Raw genomic sequence first — 20,495 nt, forward strand, 5'->3', positions numbered from 1 at the left:
TTCGACGAAGAGTGCAGACGAGCACTATTCGAGAAGAATGCAGCGCGCGCCACCATGCTACGGCGTGAAACCCGCCAGAACGTGGAGAACTACAGACTAGTGATGGATGAAGATGGCAAAAATCTGGAGTCGATTCCGATCTGATTCCGATAATTTCGGAACCGACTCCAGAAGTTAGGTCCGTCCAGCATCATCCGGAGACGGTTCGGAATCGTCTGCAGACATCCAGAATCGCCCGGAGTCGTCCGGGTTGCTTGGAGTCGGAGTTGTTCGGAGTCATCCGGAGTTGCCCGGTGCCGTTCTATGTTGTCTGGAGTCGTCCGGAGTCGGCCTTCGAAACAAAGGCCTGTATACGAAATGCACACGCAAAGTGAAAAACAAAAAAAACACAACGAAATGAAAAACCTGATAATAATTCCGGCCTACTTCGATCGACTTCGGACGAACCCGAATGTCTGGACGATCCCTGCCGACATTGGACGATTCCGGCCGATTCCTTAATGCCGTCTACAAGATCCTGTTCCAGATCCTGTTCTACAGACTTGCGTCCCTTGCTACAAATTTTGTCGACAGCTACACCAAGCTGGGTTTGTTGGAGGCAAATAGACCGGAATGAGATATGGAACTACAGCTGATAGAGGCCACCATGAACGAAGTGCATTGCAAGGTGAGAGTGTCGATTTTGATGTCGGAATCGTTCAAATCTCACAGGGGTCTGTGGCAAGGTGACGGACACTCCTATCTACTCTACAACATTGCCCTGGAAGGTGTCATTAAAAGCACGGTGCTAGACAACGACATCCGTGGCACGATCCTCTATCGGTCTCTCCAATTTCTTGGCTTCGCGGATGACATCGACATCATCGGCAGAACAACAGCGAAGGCGTACACCCGACTCAAACGCGAAGCAACAAGAATTGGATTGAGAATCAATGCGACGAAGACGAAATACCTGCTTGTCGGAGACTCAGATCATCTGTGAAGCAGTGTAGTAGTTGACGGCGACAATCTCGAGGTAGCAAAGGAGTTTTGCTATCTCGGGACGGTCGTTACTGCGAACAACGACATCAGCAGCGAAATCCGGAGGCGCATTGAGCAGAGGAATCGTGCATACTATGGGCTTCACCGTCTGCGGAGATTCAGAAGACTTCGAAAGTAGTGATGTAGTTCGAAGTTTTCTGGAATCGAATCCAGATAGTAAATCCGGAATCAGTTTCCGGAATTGGTTCAGGAATCAGAATCGGTTTCGGAATCGGAATCGGGTCCGGAATCGAAATCGGCTCCGAAATGGGAATTGGCTCCGAAATCAGAATCGACTTCGAAATCGGAGTCAGTTTCGGTATCTCCATAAGAATAGGTGTATGGGTCCAATATTGATAACCGCAAAAAATCAAAATGTACTCGTAAACGATCACTTCTCATGGAGATTCCTGAATTGATTTCGCTTCTGAATCGATTACAGCATCGGAAGCAAGTAGGTCCTATTCCGAGCTCCCATCACTATTCGAAATCGCACGGAAATTTAAATATATCGCCTCTATGGCGATGATCGTCTATGGAGACGAATTTTGGACCACTCGGATGAGCGACGCGGCCAGACCATCTTTGGCGGTTTGTTCGAGCAAGGAGCGTGGAGAAGGATGAAACACGAGCTTGCTCAGCTGAACGGCGAACTGATGGAGGCGAAGGCTGGCAGGATACGATGACTGGGGTATGTTATGAGGATGGCGGACTCATGTCCCACCAAGAAGGTTACAGCGACCCTCAGTTCGTCACGAAATGCAGGAGAGCACATCGAACAACGAGGTTCCATCAGCTAAAGCAAAACATGTCGGATGCATGGGAGGCTGCAACCAGGGACCGAGCATCGTGGAGAATGATCTTGAGTAGGTCAACTAGAGAGATAGAGACTACACCGAGGCGGTTGGCTTTTAGCGTTCTCTGCCTGCTTGGTCCGGGGTTGCTTATTTATTGCGCCGATCGCGTACATGTTACAGGGAAAAGCAATACCACACATAATACCGTTGAAATATACCCTTCGATGCTCGCTAGTCACAATTTGCCTGGTTTGCGTCGAAATGAGGCGCAATTTGCAAGCGCGTTGATATTTTTTTCTTCTTTATGTTGCTGCAATAAATTATTATTTTCTCGCCTTCCCGGTCCCGGGAAGCGTTTGCCTATCGCTGATGACTACGAAAGCTTCCCAAATAGACGTGTGCACGCTTTCTTCCTTTCTACTAGCTTTATCCCTCTTTCCACACAAACACACACACTCTGACTATGCACTTATGCAGCTCCAATTTATCTTACTCTGAAGCACTTGATTTGATGCAAAATTAGCTATTTTGTTAGCGTATTGTTTTTTTTCGCACAACTCATTCTACACAACACGCGTACCGTACTACGAAAATAAATCCATTCTCTTTTCCTTGCTTTGCGTGCGTACCATTACACCCCTTTTTGACGCATCTAAACCGTAATCCCTATCTTTCTTATCCTCGCTAACATTCGCGCTTAATACACAATTCTTCATCTTTAGGACAAGTGCTCGCGCGCGTGTATGTGTGTGTGCAGCTACCATTTACCCCTATTTTTTATCATTAGAATAATGCTTACATCACAATATAAAACAAATCAAAATTACACATACACACAAAACACATACAAACGTACCTACACGCACACTTTGATAAATCAGTTACACTGTTTTGGGAGTTGATTTGTTGGGACAAAGAGCTTTAGTTGCAGTACGATCGTATTCGGTTCGGTTTGTTTCCCCTTTTTACAAACAATTTTAACAAAAACTAATAATTTACTACGCTTCGAGACACGATGATGGCCTTTTCTCCGTTTTCTTCTGCGTGTGGTTTGTAACCCTATTGCTGCCCGGCCGGTGTAAAAAAACATAAAAAAAAAACAAACCTAAAAAATGTCTTGACGGAGATGGGCCTTAAGGTTTGCTCGCCCAGTGGCAAGTAAGACTCCTGTCTTGCCAAATGGCCAAGCGCTTTTCGTTTGGTTTGTATGTTTTTTATGTAGCTGGGTCTAACTCTTCTAACTACTTTCCCACTCGCCCGTACAGCCGCGCACTGCCTACTGTTTCGCTGTGTTTTTTGTGTTCCTCCATCCCGATGATCCTCTCTTCCCGAGCTCCTTTCCCGGATCAAGAAGATCGGTGTGCGATGTAATTAGCGACAGTGTTGTTGTTGTTGTTTCTTCTTCCTTGTCCTCCCTAATTACCTTAATAGGAATATTCATCTCAGTTGCGGTCTTACGTCTAACTTATTTCCTCTTGTGTGTGTGTGTGTGTTTCCCTCATCTCGCTTGCTTGATTTACTCTTTGGCTAGATTATTTAAGCTATCGGCTAAATTTTTCGCGCTTCCGCACACACCCAGACGACACATCGGGCAAGAATTTAGTATGTATGCGTGTGTGTGTGTGTGTGTGTGTGTGTGTGTGTGTGCCGATTTAGTCGATCTTGGCCTTAAAGTAGCGCTTAAAGATCACTGGCACGAGCGCGACGACGGAGAAGGCGGCCAGCATCGCGATCGAGCCCCAGCTGAACGCGTCGCTCGAGCTGGTCATCTTGTACAGCGTCTTGCCCGCCTGGATCGCGATGAACGAGGGTGGCGCCACGCCGAGGAAGGTGCCGAGCGCGAACGGGTAGAGCGGTACGCCGATGACCGGCGCGACTAGGTTGATGAACCAGTTCGGCAGAAACGGCGTCATGCGCAGGAACAGCATGTAGCTTAGCAGATCGTCCCGGTGCCGGTCGACCTGCTTCGCCCAGTGGTGGGCCCGCTCGGGAAAGTAGTACTTGACCAGCCGGCGGCCCACCAGCTGAGAGAGCAGGTAGCACAGCGTGGCGCCCAGCGCGGAACAGAAGCAGACGAGCGTGAGGGCGACCGGGAAGCTGTACAGGAAGCCGCTCAGTATCGAGAGGAACAGCGAGCCGGGAATGGCAAACGTTTGCAGACTGCGTAGGCATAGGAAGCGCGATAGAGAGGAAGATAGAGAGAGAGAGAGAGAAAGAGAGAGAGAGAGAAAGAGAGAGATAGAGAAAGAAATAGAGATTAGAATTAAAAACGCAATAAAAGTAGACAAACAGCCACAGAAGCCAGGCGCAGACAAGCGTGTGCAACGCAAAGCGCAACTTGCGGTAGAAGGTGCAAAGGGTTTGCCGGCATACTTACAATATGTACACCAGTATGATGCCGAACATCACCTCCAGATTGTACAGGTCTTTGTAGCGGTCGAGCACCCGGCCGAGCTGCTTCGCGTCCTCGATATCGAACGGCACCTTCAGATATTGCTTTTCCGACCTGCGAACGGGAGGGGAAAAGGGCCTAACGTGGTTAGCACTGGGGATGGGGAAACCCGAGGAGGGGGGGAGGGACACTTACTCTTCCAGCTGGGGAAACATCGCGTACACGTACACCATCGCGAACAGGCTGGTGAAGAAGATGGCCGCGAGAATGATGAGCGATTGCCGGGCGGACCGATCCTCGTCCGCCGGCGGTGATGATGCCTTGCTGTGCTGCTGGGGCTGGGGCGGCCCACCGTTGGCCGCCTTGGCGGACCCGTTCATCGTGGCGGACGGGCGCTGCTGCACCAGCTTCTGCTCGTGATGGTGGTGGTGGTTGTTGTTGTTGCTGCTGCCGTACAGTGCCGTCCCGTTCGCATCCGGTGCCATTGCTGCCCCTCGGTGTCGACCTTTTTGGGATGTCGTCCCTCTGTTTGCCTTGTTTTTCCTCTACTGACGCGACCAGTGGAGCATCTGCTGAATCGTCGCTGTCTGGCTGCGTATCTGCGCCGCACGCGGCTCGCGCTTGATGATGGATGAATAAAGCCCGTCCGGCTGGTGCACGACACTATCACACCCAAGCGCAGATACGGTACGGTACGGTCCAATCGTACGATACGTGTGCAGCAGCAACCGCAGCCGCGTGTGTGTGCCGATGATTAATATATACCTACAAAGAGAGAACGTGAGTAGAAGGGTAGAAACATACAGGACGCGGGCGGGTGTGTGAGATCACGATGACGAGAAATGAATGTACATCTACCGGAAGCTAACACTAACAATGTCACACAACCGTAACAGAAAGTGTCAGTCCATCGTGTGTATGGTAGCGAGCCGAGCAGCGCCTACCGCAATGCGACACGTGGTTAGGCCGGCTGAATAAATAGAAAATACGAACGATTCTGGGGAGGGTTGTCATGCGGCACATTTTGGGGGAGATTTTCTATTCACGCTATTTATACATCGCGAGCGAATTTAAATTTGAATTCCTATGCGCCTTGGTACAGAACGCAACTAGAGGCGCACCTTCCCGGCGCGGTGTCTTTCTCACGGTGTCTAAATAAATCAATTAGAAATTGACATACATATAAACACAGGAAGCAGATAAGTAACCCTCGTCTGTTTCGTTATCAACCGTAAAATAGGTCATAAAAGCAAACCGCATCTCGCTCAACCTCGCGATGCATGGCTGAGCCGACTTGCTCAAGAATATTTATACAGGGTTTGACAGGTGTGTGTTACAGTACATTTGAAAAAGCAGGTTTTTGTGTGTGTGCGTGCAAGCGAACGAGATGCGAATGAAATATTTTAAAGTCATTTTCCTGTTTTTCTAAAAAGTGCACGGAAAAAAACCCGGACTAATCGACTCCAAATCCGAGTCAGTCCGGATCAGTTCGGAGCAGTTCGGATGAGTCCGGATCAGCCCACAAGAGTCCGGATGGGTCTGGATGAGTTCGAACTAGAGATGCAGGATCAGATCCGGATTCAGCCTCAGTCTCTGATGGACGAAAAACAGCTAATACAGTAGTGGAGGGAGTTCGGAATCGAACCTACCCGATTCCAATTTCGTACTCGGAATCAATTCCGAAGCCGATTCTGAAGTTGACTCCGATTCTGGAGCGAGGGATCAGAATCAGCTCCGGAATCGGAATCGACCTTGGAATCTCAATTCGTTACGTTAACGGAATCAGGATTGACTCCAAAAATAGAATTTGCTCCGGAATGAGATTCAGTTCTTGAATTGCAACACGGAGTTTCAGAAGCGAAATCAGTCCGGGAATCTCCATGAGAATGGATTTACGTTTGCAAATAAATTTTGATTCTTTGCGGCTTTAAATACGTTGTATAATTGAACCCAAACGCCTATTCTTATGGATATGTCGAAACCGATTCCGTTTTGAAGCCGATTCTGATTTCGGAGCCAATTTGGATTCCGGAGCCAATTTGGATTCCGGAACCGATTCCGGAGCCAATTCTGGAGCCGATTCCGATAGGTGTCGTCCAATAAATATTGAGAAGAACCAAAAAGCTATGGGAAACAACCAATCAATCGGGAAACAAGCAAAAAACCTTAGAAAACCCTGTAAACGAGAGGAGAGAGGGAGAGAGAGAGAGAGAGAGAGAGAGAGAGAGAGAGAGAGAGAGAGAGAGAGAGAGAGGGGGGGACATACTGCAGAATCTTCATGAACTGACAGGTTCACACGAGTCTGGTCGAGTTCGGTCGATTCCGGGCGAGTACTTTAGATTGGAGGTGCAATTGCTAATACCCAGCATGAATATCCATTATCGTTCCGACGATTCTTGATGAGTGCGTTCCTTTTCAAGTTGAAATCAAAATTGAAATAGCCTTACTGCTTTTGACTACACCGGATTTTTCAAGTCACTTTCGAACGTAAACCTTGTACTGCATGCAAGAAGGTATTTCATTGCCATCATAATAATTTCTAATAAAAAGATATTTTTGACATAAAAATCTGTTCTGTAATTCCGAGCGTGTTGTTACATTGGCCAAGCGGATTTTGCTGTCGAATTTGGCCAACGACAGATTAATTCCGGAATTCATTTTGGGAACCAGCAATTGAAATGCCAACCTTAACTACTCGCCCGGACTCTACCGGACTCATCCCGGCTAGTGTTGGGTTTCATGAATCTTTCGTTGAGACTCATTCATATGAATCTGCAGTGAAGAGTGATTCGAATCTCGAGTCGAATTTTTACAGATTCATGAATCTCTAAATATTCTTGAATTTCCAAGGACTCATAAATCTCTAAAAAATCATGAATCTCGAACGATTCATGTATCTTTAGAGATTCATTAATCTATAAGATTTATAAATCTATAAAAATTCATAGATCTCCATGGATTCATGACTGTTTAGAGATGTGTGATTTTTTTTTTTCATATTGAATTTGCCCAATCCCAACTACAACATGCCCATTGTGGGTTCAAGTCTCGCATCTCCTATCCGTAGCAAACAAAACTATCCGGCTGCGTGGTACTTGCCAATAAGTCTCAAAAGCCCGTAGAGGCTGGTATGACTACGTAGGTTGGTACGCCAAGAGGCAGAATAATAAAAAAAAAACTCAAGCTCTATGATTTTTTTTGAGATATTTCAATCCCTTGACATTCTTTAATCTTTCGAGGTATAAGAATCTTTTAAGATTCATTATTCTTTCGAGATTCAGATTCCTTGAATCATTCCAAAGATTCACTCGGATTCATGAATCTGAATCAGATTGACTCAACACTAATCCAGACCCATCCGGACTCAACTGGACAGATCCGGACTGATTCGAAATGATTCGAACTGATTCGGACCTATCTAGACTCTTTCGGAGTCGAGTCCAGCTTTTTATCCGGAATCGGATTAGGATATTTTGCGCACCAGATCCACAGCTCCTCTCCGGATTAGCCATCACCACGCCCCAATCGAAGAGCTTTGGCACAATTCAAACAAGGAGAGAACGTGTCAGTGAACGGTTCAAGGGAATTCCCCCGCACAGCAATGTTCCATTTTTTTTATGTACACTATTTACAATTCCAGTTCGTGCTTTCGCGTTGCCATTTTACACAAAGGCGTAGTTTGCGCAAAAAAAAAAAAACGCATTTGCACGACCAGAATAGAGTAGGGATTGTAGCACACGTTGCCGAAGGCAAACGAAAAAGAACCGGAGGCAGTAGAACGAAATTGGAATGCAATGAAAGTGAAACTTCCTTTCGCCCGCGCAAAGCAACCAAAGCAACACCACGGCTTTTTCTTTTGGGCGGGTGGATGTTTTGTTTTGTTTCGTTTTTTGTTGTTGTTGTTGCAATCGCAGGCTTCTTTCCGCGTGTTTCTTATTGCGCGTTTGCGGCTCGCCCGTTCTCTAGCCAGCTGATGGGTGGATTATGCCCCTGCTGATCGGCGCATGCAGATCATACGATTCTTTACGCGTATGTGTGTGTGTGTGTGAACCGATGGACATGGAAGGGGCATTGGGTGCTGCGCTTGTTCTGTCTCGCCGTGGGGTTTCCTTTGAGCTCAGCGTGTGACTTCCTTATCATCTTCGCCATCCCCATAGTGTCACCGAAACGGCTCATGTCGGGTGCGTGCAGAGGGGGGGGGGGGGGACGATGAAACCATATTCCATCCCTACAGCTCCCTCCCCGCCACCCCATTTACAACAAAGACGTATCGCCTGATGTTTTGCTGCCTTGTTATCCACCGTTGCGCAGGCTTATTTTTATCTCGCTTTCGCACTCGCCAGCGCCCCACCGTTGATGCGTGGTGGTCCGACCTTGTGTCGTAATTATCTCCCCACCTCCCACTACTAACACTACACTACTACAGCACTACTACGCGCGCGCCCGTTACTGTTTCACTCGAATGATGTGTTTTTTTTCTCTCTCTCTCTCTCTGCTGTTGCTGTATGGCGTGTTGTTTAAGCGCGCCGTTGTGGGCTGAGGGCGACGAAGGTGGGCTGACTGTTACGTACTCCCAAATGGCTCAAGGCTCTTTGCAGCACCGTTTCTCGCACGAAACGAGTTTGCCGCAGCAGCGGTCGTTTTGCCGCCGAAGACAATGGCACACCACCCCAAACTGGAAGGTGGTGGAACATTTTGTCTTTTTTTTTTGTTGTTGTACGTGCTCGCGCGCTCTTCGGAGCCGTTGTCCTTGCTCGGTCCAAATAAAGCCACCCGCTGCTCGCAAGGGAAATGGCGTGCACCTCTTCCTTCCGGTTTTGTATAGAAAATCCTTTTGCAGGGGCAAGTAAAACACACACACACACATACACGCACAGACGGACACGTTTTCGGCAGGGATCGATAGCGATAGTTGGCTGCAAATGGACATTGTTGTGTAAAATCGTCATACCTTTCCGATTGCCCTTCGGCTACTATTGTTGACGTGCCTGGCACTGGTTGTGTTGGCTGTTGGCACTCTCCTTCCCGAGCTGGTGCTGCCGCTGTTTGCAAACGCCTTGTTGGTCACGCGTTCCGGAATGGGGCAAAACACGACACGATTTTTCGGCTTGTTTGGTACGCTGCGCTGCCCTGCCGAGACGGGATGATGCGTGTGCGCGCGCGTACGTTTCGCTGTTGATAGTTGGCTGCCGCGCCAGGCAGAAAGGAAGGATAAACTGCAACACACCGCCAGCGAACTGCCTCCACCACTTGCGGGCTGATTGGAGAGAGCGACTGTTCTATGCCACCGCGGTGCTGATAAAGGGAACGATAAACGTTTTTTTTACACCCCGCAAACACACACCACACACAACACACGGACAAAATTTCCAGCAAGGGCTGGGTGTAGAAAATATATAGAAATTGCGGGGAAACAAAATGCACCAAGGGAACGGCAGTCGGCCCGACCGAACGATGGCACACGAATGAAGCCGTGGCCAGATGCGGCTACCGCACGACACTGACGGCGGTTTGACAGCTGCTCGCCAGCTGCTCGACTGCTCGAAGGGGTTTAAATTTAAAAGACCTTTTCTTGGCCCTTCGAGCCGTTGAGTGATGATGATTCTAGCGAGTTGTTGTTAATTTTGTTTATTACGCTTTTATTTTTATTTTATCACCTGACGGAGGAGTGCGAGGTGGTCGAAAGGTGGAAGTACTACTTCGAAGGACATCTGCATGGAGCAGAGGCAGCACAGGCTGGCGCAAGTGGCAGAAAAGGGTGCAGTCGAAGAGGCTTACCGTCGAAATGCATCAGCTGATCATGAAAATTTGGGAGCAGGAGGAACTACCGGGGGAGTGGAAGCTGGGTGTCATCCATCTAATCTACAAAAAGAGCGACAGGCTGGAATTCTTGAATTTTCGAGCCATCACAAGATTCTACAAGATACTGTCCCAGATCCTATTCTGCAGACTTGTGACCCTCAGTGGCGGATTAATGGTATCGGGGGCCCTAGGCGGTAAGACGAGTTGAGATCCCCTGTAAATGGTAAATGGTGTTCGGTTAAACAGTAAACTTGAAATGCCATCGGGAGCCCCTATGAAATCACCATCAAAGGCTCTAAATTGTTTGCGGTCGGGGGTGGGAGGGTGGAGGGGGAGGGGGGGGGGTGCAAATGATTCGCCAGCCTCGGGGCCCCATCCTTCCGGGGCCCTTGTTGCTAGTTATCTGTCCATACGGCATACTATAGACTAGCGATCTACGGGGCTCCTAAATCGGCGGGGCCCTAGGCGACCGCCTAGTACGCCTACCGTTAGATCCGCCACTGGTGACCCTTGCTACAAATTTTGTACTAAAGAGTACTAGGTCCCCTACGCACCACCTGTTCATCGACTTTAAGACGGCCTACGACACCATACACCGGAATGAGCTGCGGTACCGCTTCCCTGGGAAGTTGATCCGGCAGTTAGAGACCACCATTAATGGGGAGCAATGCAAGGTAAGAGTCGGAATCGTTCAAATCTCACAGGGATCTGAGGCAATGGTGATGAACTCTCCTGTCTGCTCTTCAGCATCGCCCTGGAAGGTGTCATTCGATGCACGGGACTAGACAACGACATCCGTGGCACGATCCTCTACCGGTCTCTCCAACTTCTTGGCTACGCGGATGGCATCGACATCATCGGCAGAACAAAAGCGAAAGTGTGAGGCGTACACCTTCTGCTATCTCGGCATGGTCGTTACTTCGGACAACTACATCAGCATTGTGCTGGAGAATCATGCATACTATGGGCTTCACCGACTGCTGAGATCCAGAAGACTTCGAGCCCGCAAAAAATGTAAGATATATCGTACATTGATTCGCACGGTGGTCCTCTATGGACACGAGTCTTGGACCATTCGAGCGTAGGATGCAAATACTCTGAGCGTGTTTGAGCCACGCATCCTCCGGTCCATCATTGGCAGTGTGTTCGAGCATGTACGACGAGCATCCTGACGGTGGCGAAGGCTGACAGGATACAATAGCTGGCGCATATTATGAGGATGCTGTACTCATGCCCCACCAAGAAGGTGTTCGACAGCGATCCCCAGTTCAGCATAAGGCGCAGGGTAGCACATCGAACTCGATGGCTGGATCAGATGAAGCGAGACCTGGTAGAGATCGGTTGTCTACATGGATGGGAGGCTGCAGCCAGGGACCGAGCATCCTGGAGAACGATTGTTGACCGGGCCATGTCACACCGACGTGCTCACTTCCATTATTACTGTGATTACTGGGATTCAACACTGAAATGCTCCATCCTTGCTCTTAGTGGAAGGAATGTAGATCTACGTACTGCCAGGCAATGGAGTTCGGTTGGTCATTTTTTAAGTTGCCATTTTACAGGATAAACCCTATTACAGGCAACCGGCTACCCGGGTAGCCAAATCGCTTTTGATTGCTTATTTATTTAATTCTGAGAATTCGATTGATTTGAATTTTAAATGTGTGTGTAAACCACAGCCATCTTTCTCCGAAAATTTTCGTAGAATTTTTTGAGTATAATAAACCTATTCTTTTTTTTAGAAAATGTGCGAAGCACATTTTAGGAGAATTATACTAAAAAAAGTGAAAAAAGATTTTTTTACATGCTTTTTTTAAAGATTTAGTGAATTTTATGAGACTAGTTCTTAAGCAGTGGTTTAAAAAATAAATAAAAAGTATTTTTGACAAATTTTTAAATGATGGATTTTAAATAAATCGCAAATAACGCAACGTTTTTCGAAGATAGCTTTGTGTCTAACAACATTCATCCCGACGATGTATCCCATGCACTCATTAACACACCTATCGATGCTGTCTGTCCTACATGTCTCGTCGTCACTGAATCTATGGTTTTAAAAGGAATCGACCGCCTAAAGAACTCCAGCTCCCCTGCCCCTGATGATGTCCCTGCGATAATACACAAACCTTGCGCTGCATCATACACCTATACATAAAAACCTATACATAAAAAGGGATGCAAACAATTTTCGTGGGATTACATCCTTAAGTGCATGCGCCAAAGTTTTTGAGCTTTTTATGTATGGACCTCTCTTAGCATCGGCCTACAACTACATCAGAATAAATCAACACGGCTTTGTACCTAAAAGATCCACTACAACAAACCTAGTTCAATTTGTGAGCACTTGCCATAGATCCATTGATAACGGCTTCCAAGTGGACACCATCGATACGGATATTAAGGCGGCCTTTGACAGTGTTTCCCACAGTATCCTTCTTGCTAAGCTTGACAGACTCGATTTGCCACCATCCCTGGTATTGTGGTTTAAATCTTATCTCGCCGATTGATGCTACGCGGTCGGATTTGGTCAATATCTGTCCAGACATATCTGCGCTTTTTCCCGTGTACCACAGGACAGTAACCTGGGCCCCCTACTGTTCCTGCTCTACATTAACGACGTGATCTCGGTACTGGCCGACTCCAACTGCCTTTTATAAGCAGATGATGCAAAAATCTACCGTGAGATCCGGAATCCCGAAGACCATCAGCGTCTTCAAGCATCCTTCATTGAGTTCGACTCCTGGTGAAGGCGATACGCTTTAGCTGTCAGCATCGAGAAGTGTGCTGCTATCACATTCAGTAGATCGCGTACGCCTGCACATTACACCTATATGCTAAACGGACATATAAGTCTTGGGGGTCTTGAAAGAGTGTTTTGTGCCAAAGGCCTCGACGTCTATCTAGACGCTAGACTCTCCTTCGATGCACAGCTCGACGTCGTTGTAGCCAGGGGAGTATGCTAGGACTAATTGGTAACATGACACGTGCTCTCCGTGACCCCCTGTGCATCATGACGTTTTACTGTGCTCTTGTTCGACCGTTGCTGGAATACGCAGGCATTATTTGGTGGCCTTCATCTACTCAGGCTATGGCGCGGCTAGAGTCAATTCAGCAGAGGGCAACATGCCTTACCCTTCGTGACTGGCACCGACGGCTCGACTATGATACAAGATGCCTGCCGCTGGGGCTTCCTAAGCTCGCAGATCGTATTCAGCATTCATCGCCGGGCGTCTTATCGATTGTCCTGTGCTGCTATTTATGCTATTTATATGTACATGTATTCGTAGAAGAGTAGTTTCGAGTGGGCTCTGCAGTCCCTTGACAATACTATAAACATTAAACATAACGAATGTCCATTTAGTTATGGTACCGTCTGCTGCATTCCTCCAAAGAGTATTAAAAATGCAAGAGTCTATACATTTGGCAATGTATGTGCCTTTTTGTTTACTGTATATTTTGTTCATAAGCTATCATATGCGATAGTCGTGATTATTAACCCCCGTTGACAGCAGTGTACATGGAATGTAGAATATTAAATCGAAAACACGGATCGGCTTCTTTATTGTTGCCTGTTTTAATTTACGCACAGCACGAACACCTCGTCGTCGGCAGAACGCATCGATCGGGAGACTGATTGGAGCTGACTTTAAAATCTTCCACCAATGGGGGCGCGAAAGGGAACTTATATCGAACGGTAGGCTGATTTTTGGCTTACAATTTATAACAAAACATCGATTGATCCGTTCTACGCGTCCACAGGGAGGATGGGAAGAGGAGGGGATAGTAGAGCAGGGGAATGGTTTAAAATTGATTTTTCTTTCGCTTTTCGACGCGCTTCTGGTGATGCAGATCCTGCACGTACTTGAAGTAGGTGAACAGCTCGTCAAACTTGATGTTGCACTGGCTTTCGTTGGTAGACTTGGAGCTGCTGCATGGTGCGAAGGAAAAGGTGAAGGAGTACAGTTGTGAGTGAAGTGGCATATTTCATTTATATTGCTAACTAAAACAACTACTTACATCTTGTTCGGTTGGCTCCAGTAGTTAGGCACACACTTTAACCGATTGTTCAGCAGATGGAACGCTTCGGTCTGGGGCAGAAGCATCAGTATACCGTACAGTGCACGGGAAAGATGCTGTGCGTCGGCATTATCGTTCGAGTGCGATATCAACGCGAGCCGTAATGCTACAGGGGAGAAGATAGAAAGATGGAAAAAGCATTACTGTACAAAAGAAATGACACGAACAACGGGTTTTATCGAAAGAGCCTTACACGCAAAGATCGGAGATTCAATCAGCTGCACCATCTTGTCAATTTCCACCAGAAAGTCGACCGTTATTTCAATATCGGCACTGGAAGGAGAAAGATATGGTACATTGCAGGCGTTGTTGGCGATGGTATAGATAGGGACTTACAATAGCGTAACTATCTCGGACACGTGCTGGTAGCATTGCGCTAGCAGACAGAGCGAAAGCGTCGAGACGGGACAATGCGCCCAGCATTTGTAAAGGCACTCGAACAGTGAGGCAGATTTCTGTAGAAACAAAAAGAAAATGAAATGTATAAGCACTCTCCTTCCACCAGGCCGGCACCAAATCGCGACGCCTCACCTCGTTCCGGATGTCGTGCAGCATGTTGCGCAGATCGAACAGGTCCGAGGTCGTCAGCAGGATCATGTTGAGCGTCCGCACCATGGTGGAGGCAATCTTCAGGTTGATGCGCTCCTCGAGTAAAATCTCCGCGAACGTCCGGTAGATGTACTCCGCGTTCAGCAGCCGGCACAGCTGCCGTATGATGAGCGTGCCCCGCTTCTCCAGGAACGTGTTGTTTTCGCTGAACAGGTTGAGCAGCTCGACCAGAAACTGCCGGTACTGCGTCTGGTCGAAGTCGTTCCCCTTGACCGTGGCCGAGTTGACGATCTCCGCCAGCACAACGATCGCCTGCAGCACCACCTCGTCCGAGCTGTCCGACAGGCAGTCGCGCAGCAGCACCGGGAACAGCTTGTTCGCGTGCTCCGACATCTCGTCGTGCACCTCGGTGAACAGATGGTGCACCCACTTGAGCACCGCTATCTTGGTCGGCACCGGGCTGTGCACCAGGTACTGGCGCAGCACCTCCATCACCGAGTTGAGGTCGAGGTAGCTGAGATTCTTCTGCTTGTCCTCGCCGCTAGAGATCAGCTCGAGCAGGTGCAGGTTGACCGCGTTCGCGCAGTCCTTGATGTTCTTCTTCGCGTCGCTCTCGAACGCCAGGCAGGGCAGGATGGCGGTGAAGATGCCGCTCGCGAAGCACAGTATCTCGCCCCCGGACAGCTGCACGAACTCCTTGATCCAGGTGATGGCGTAAAACTGGATCAGCGGATTGCTCGACTGGGCCTGCACGATCAGCACGTTCGTCATCGTCGGGATGTCGGCCGCGCTCGGGTCCTGCTTGATGATCTTCAGGAACTGGGCGAGCAGCGACTCGCACATGCGCTGGATTTCCGGCAGCGGATCCTCCAGTATCTGGAACAGACCGTGCAGTATCTCCGGCAGAAAGACGACCATGTTGATCTCCGGCACCGCGTTCAGCACCGAGATCCACGAGATGATGAACTGGCGCGCGAACGAACTCTTCACCATGATGCGCTCCCGCACCAGCGGTATGAACGCGTCCAGGTCGAACGTCTGCGACGACTCGATCACGATGTCCTTCAGCAGCCGGTCCAGTATCTCGCTGCCGTTCTTGATCGTCTGGTCCGGATCGGTCACCAGCCGGCTGAGCGCGTTAAAGACGCTCGGGAAGAAGGGCAGCACGGCGCCGCGCGCCACCTTCACCACGTTGTAGAGCGACTCGCTCGCGAAAAAGCGCACCCGGTTGTCGTTGTCGATCAGGCAGTTCATGATCGGGTTGACGATGTCCTCGATGAACTTTTCCGTGTCCTTGCCGAGCGCGATGCTGGTGGCGGCCAGCGCGATCAGCCCGCCCTTCTTCTTGTTCGCGTCGTTCGACCGCACAAAGTCCCGGCTCAGCACGTCGATGATGCGCTTGATCTGCGTCATGTTCTTTTTCATCTTGAAATCGGTCACCATCCTGCAACAGGACAGAGCTAGAGCTAGTGGTCGAGCCAAAAGAAAAGTCCCCACCGCTGCACTTTACTTACTTTTCGATCTCGAGGGCGGCCACCTTGCGCTTATCGTACGTTTTGTCGCTGAGCGCCTTAACGCACGCCTCGCTGATCGGTGCAAAGGCATTTTCCATCTTGTCCTCTGCCTCCAGAAAGTGACTAATCGAACAGCTCTTATCTGCTGCGGTGCTGGTGCGATTATGGGGTGGTTTGTTTATGCCTTCCCTCCCACCCGATGCAACGCACAACAGACCACTGACGCAGCGGCGAGCAGTGCGAATGACAGCACTGACAGCGGCATTGTTTACATCCACTGTGAATGTGAATTTGAGCGAACGCGCGTTGTAGGTGTAGAAACGTACAGGGTGGCTCGAGAAGCAAAACGTTTCAGTTGAATAAAAGATATATTTTGTGCGAATATTTCATCTGCTCCTCATTGCCTTGTAGAAGCCGTATTTGTTAGAATGGAACTTCAAAAGGTAATCGATACACAGGTAGGGAAAACTACAAAAAGTGCCATATACAGAGCTGTTATAGAAGTCTCGATTTAAAACCCGTAAAATCCGCGTCAAGCCGTTTGAGATCGGCGCCAATATGAATGCAAGTTATAGATTTATTGAATTATTTAATCTTCAATTATTATTGAATAGATTTATTGAACTAATTTATTAAATAGAATTAATAATGAAAAATCATTCTCAGTTATATGTAAAAATGGAAGGAGAGATAGAAAGGTTTTATGCACGGCTAGAAAATTCGAAACAATTTATGAATTTGAAAAAAAAAAAAACTCAATATGATATTGTATTTAATATTTAAATAACTGCTTTGCCTTAAGTGCAAAATATTGTTTCGTTTTAAATTGGAATCGCTAAAGAGATATATTCAGCTTATTTCTCGTACCCACATTTTTTTCCTCACAACTGTTTTGAAATTCTTTTCACCTGTGCCATCCACATCAAAATTATTGATGGGAGCTCGGAATCGGACCTACCCGATTCCGTATTCGGTATCAATTTCTATGCTGGAATCGGTTCCGATTGCGGAGTAGATTCCGGAGCCGGTTCAGGAGTTGACTTCGCAGCCGATTCCGGACTCCAGAAATGGATTTAGCTCCGGATTGAGAATTGAAGAAGAGCGCAGTTCTTAAATTGAAAAAAAGAAGTTTCAGAAGCGGAATCAGTTCGGAAATCTGCATGAGAATTGATAGTTTAGAAGTCAATTTTTATTATTTCCGGCTATTAATACATCATTGGACCCAAACGCCTATTCTTATGAAAATTGCCGAAACTGACTCCGATTTCGAAGCCGACTCTGATTTCGGAGCAAATTCCTATTCCGGAGCCGATTCCAAAGCCAATGGCGGAAACAGATTCCGGACCTACTATCCGGAATCGATTCCAGAAAACTTCGGATCCAACCGGAAACAATTCCGACAAAAACATCATTGTTCCCATTACTAATCAAAATACGGTGGAACTCCTCATAACGAGTTTAATCCGTTCCAGTGACTCACTTGTTATACGACAAACTCGTTGTGCGGGAGGCTTTTTTCCATACTTTGAAAATTGAAATAATTGGTTCCAAGGCTGCAAATGTGCTGATAAAATGGGCATATACGAGCAATTTTGTCATTATTAGGATCGAGACGATATTTGAAGTTCACTATCGTTGTCGTCATTGAAAAAGTGATCGATTGGTTTAGTGTTTTCTTAAATTTTTCCCAAATACATTGTTTCTGGAACGATTTTTTTAAATAGAACAAACAGAATAATTTTTTTTCAAGAGTAAGCCAGTTTCATCATAAATGTAATTTGTTTGAGGGTAATATTCTTCAGCACGAATACGGATTTAAACATGTCGATTAATTCATTGCCATCGATTCGACAACCCACTTGCAGATCTGTATCAACGAGCTGGAATCCTCTTTTACGAATGCTGTTTATTATGCGCTCAGGATTTTGGTTGACTTATGGGTCATCCTTGCTTAACATGATAAGGTGGTCCAACAGAAGATGAGCAGCTTCATGCCCTTCAAACATTTTCCCGAGAGGAAAACCAGCTGTTGCTGTGTCAAAAAAGCGGAATACAGATGCAAGAACATGAGATTCGTCATATTTTGTATGCTCTCTTGTTCAAATTGTATTTATCATCGAATTGCATTAAAACAAAATCAGTTTTCTTATTTCGCTCATTAATACTTTGACTGCCACCCTGTATCGCTTTGATTATCAGAAACAAAGCTGGAGATGAATGAAACCCATCGTCCTGATTGTGATTATGTTTCGTTCAACGTGTTAATGTAACGATTGTTAAAACGAGAAGTTCATGGACTTCGATTTTGTGTTTGGGGTGTTTGGGGTGTCATGGGGTGTTTGACACAGATGTAAAAATGATGACGATTCTATCGGCTATTTTTTTACTTTCCGCAAAATCCGCGTCAATGAAGAGTAAAAACGGGCGAAATCCACACCAAACGCAAAATTCGCACAAAATGCAAAATCTGCGAAAGCTGTTACAGCTCTGCATATAGGCTCAGACACTCGATGAAGGCCAGTCCTAATTCGGAACCGGTCTCAGCTTCAGAATCGATTTGGCTCTGCAACATGACAAAAAGTAGAAGGCATGGACAAGCTAGCAGTACTTTCGGTTAGCTTCCAACGCTTTCGGTTAGTGTGGTATCTCCTTCAAGTAGGAGAATTTCTGACAAACACTGCAATAAAGCATAAATTGTGGCCCTAGATTTGTTCAATATAATCTATTATTGGCACTGATGGCAACGCACCGGCACCTAGTTTTGAATTAACCTATACAAAAATTAATCACCCTTTTGCGTACAGACATTACGGTCCCTGGCGCCTCAAACTTTGGCCGTTAGTCGTCCCGGGAACAGACTCGGGAACCAGTACGACTTCTCCTCCCCTTGCGTATCGATCCATGCCATCCCTTCGCCGAGCATTTTCTCCACCGCCTGTTCCGCACGCGCCTGCGTCCATCTGGAAGGAAGAATGGGGCAGTGTGTTAAAAAAACAAACCAAAATGCCACTACAGCTACCTCTTGCCAGCGAACCAACACCCTACCCAAGATCGCTCATGAGCGAGGCGACCGTCACGAACCCTTGCCCCTGGTTCGTGGCCGCACTCAGCACCGTCGTCTCCTGCAGGCTGAGCTCCCCCGGGATGGACTGCACCATGTGCCGGTTCTTCCCGACCGAGTACACGGTGAAGCCGTTGCCGAATATTTTCAGCTTCTTCGTCGCCATCAGTATGTCCTCGGTTGTGATTTCCTGGTGAGTTTGGCTCTTGCCGCGGGCCGCCACCAACCGATTGCGCAGCTCGTCCAGATCCATCAGACCACCTGTATGGAAGGCGATGAAACACGGCATTTAAAATGTGCATCGCGCCATTGCCCGCGCACGCTGCTGGCTTACCCGTTATGTGGTTGTGGGCCAGACAAACTTCCACCACCTGCACGCTCAGCTCGTAGAAAAAATCGCCCATCCCGAGCACGCTCCAGAAGCCTTTGGCCGACGCGAGCGGATCCACCCCGATCGCGGCACACATCTCCTGGAACTGGCGCCGGAACTGGGGGTTCTTCTTGATCTCGCTCCGGTGCTTGGACGCGAACTCTTCCAGGTTCTCCTTCAGCGCTTCCATCTGCTTCACCATCTGCTCGAACTGGGACTCCTGCAGCTCGGTACCCTTGTCCTTGTACTTCTCCGCCTCGAGGCGCTGCTTCTGGATCGCACCAACGCCGGCCCGTCGTCGCATTTTTTGCACACTTCTTTGCACCAAATATTACAAAATTTCGGTCACTACGGTCGGCAGCGCACGGTTTGTTTACGTAGCAAGCGGCAAGCAAACGGGCTGCCAGCAGCTGATTTTGACAAGTTGCGTTTGCGTGTGACAGTAGCCAGTGCGCACTGGATGTAAACAATGGTCAATGAGAAGCGTTTTCAAGCACTAACATATCGAAATAATTCAAATTAAACGAGAAATTACCAAGGAATATGTTCATTACTTAGAGGTAAATATTTGTATGAGCTGAAATACAACTCAGTGAAGCAAATCGGTAATTATAAAGGTCGGTCGCTTCATTTCAGTTTTGAGTTGGCATTGTTCGACATTCAAAATCAACAGTGCTATGCATAAATATATGTTAGCATTGCAAAAAAAAAATTATATTCCAGAAAATTAAAAGCTGCAGGATAGTTGTGTTTTCTCGTGGACTACAATAGTCCTAAATTTGTAAATTCAAACACGGTTTTTTTTTTCAAAAGAAAATATCTTTTCATTCTTCCTCTTACAGAAAAACTTAGGAGTCTCCTAGATACCGTTTTGCTACGAATTACGGACACTAAAGGTATTTTTGGTGTGGTT

The 20,495-nt window shown here is 47.5% G+C and overlaps 3 protein-coding genes across 3 annotated transcripts; all 3 read right to left on the reverse strand.

Annotated features, from left to right (window-relative positions):
* Positions 1 to 1,924: 1,924 nt before the first annotated feature.
* Positions 1,925 to 9,681, reverse strand: LOC121591468 (transmembrane protein 41 homolog). The gene is made up of 4 exons (XM_041911983.1): positions 9,161 to 9,681; positions 4,405 to 4,974; positions 4,195 to 4,323; positions 1,925 to 3,977 (listed from the first exon to the last, which is right to left on the reverse strand). The coding sequence occupies exons 2-4, from the start codon at positions 4,692 to 4,694 to the stop codon at positions 3,470 to 3,472; spliced, it is 927 nt and encodes a 308-aa protein (XP_041767917.1). The 5' UTR covers positions 4,695 to 4,974; positions 9,161 to 9,681; the 3' UTR covers positions 1,925 to 3,469.
* Positions 9,682 to 13,426: 3,745 nt separating this feature from the next.
* Positions 13,427 to 16,415, reverse strand: LOC121595825 (protein VAC14 homolog). Its single transcript, XM_041920081.1, has 6 exons — positions 16,152 to 16,415; positions 14,620 to 16,081; positions 14,425 to 14,543; positions 14,282 to 14,361; positions 14,029 to 14,194; positions 13,427 to 13,939 (listed from the first exon to the last, which is right to left on the reverse strand). The coding sequence occupies exons 1-6, from the start codon at positions 16,247 to 16,249 to the stop codon at positions 13,813 to 13,815; spliced, it is 2,052 nt and encodes a 683-aa protein (XP_041776015.1). The 5' UTR covers positions 16,250 to 16,415; the 3' UTR covers positions 13,427 to 13,812.
* Positions 16,416 to 18,858: 2,443 nt separating this feature from the next.
* Positions 18,859 to 19,995, reverse strand: LOC121596750 (vacuolar-sorting protein SNF8). Its single transcript, XM_041921955.1, has 3 exons — positions 19,547 to 19,995; positions 19,197 to 19,473; positions 18,859 to 19,111 (listed from the first exon to the last, which is right to left on the reverse strand). The coding sequence occupies exons 1-3, from the start codon at positions 19,884 to 19,886 to the stop codon at positions 18,976 to 18,978; spliced, it is 753 nt and encodes a 250-aa protein (XP_041777889.1). The 5' UTR covers positions 19,887 to 19,995; the 3' UTR covers positions 18,859 to 18,975.
* Between the last annotated feature and the right edge of the window lie 500 nt (positions 19,996 to 20,495).

This window comes from Anopheles merus, chromosome X (genome assembly GCF_017562075.2).
Source record: "Anopheles merus strain MAF chromosome X, AmerM5.1, whole genome shotgun sequence".
NCBI lineage: Eukaryota > Metazoa > Arthropoda > Insecta > Diptera > Culicidae > Anopheles > Anopheles merus.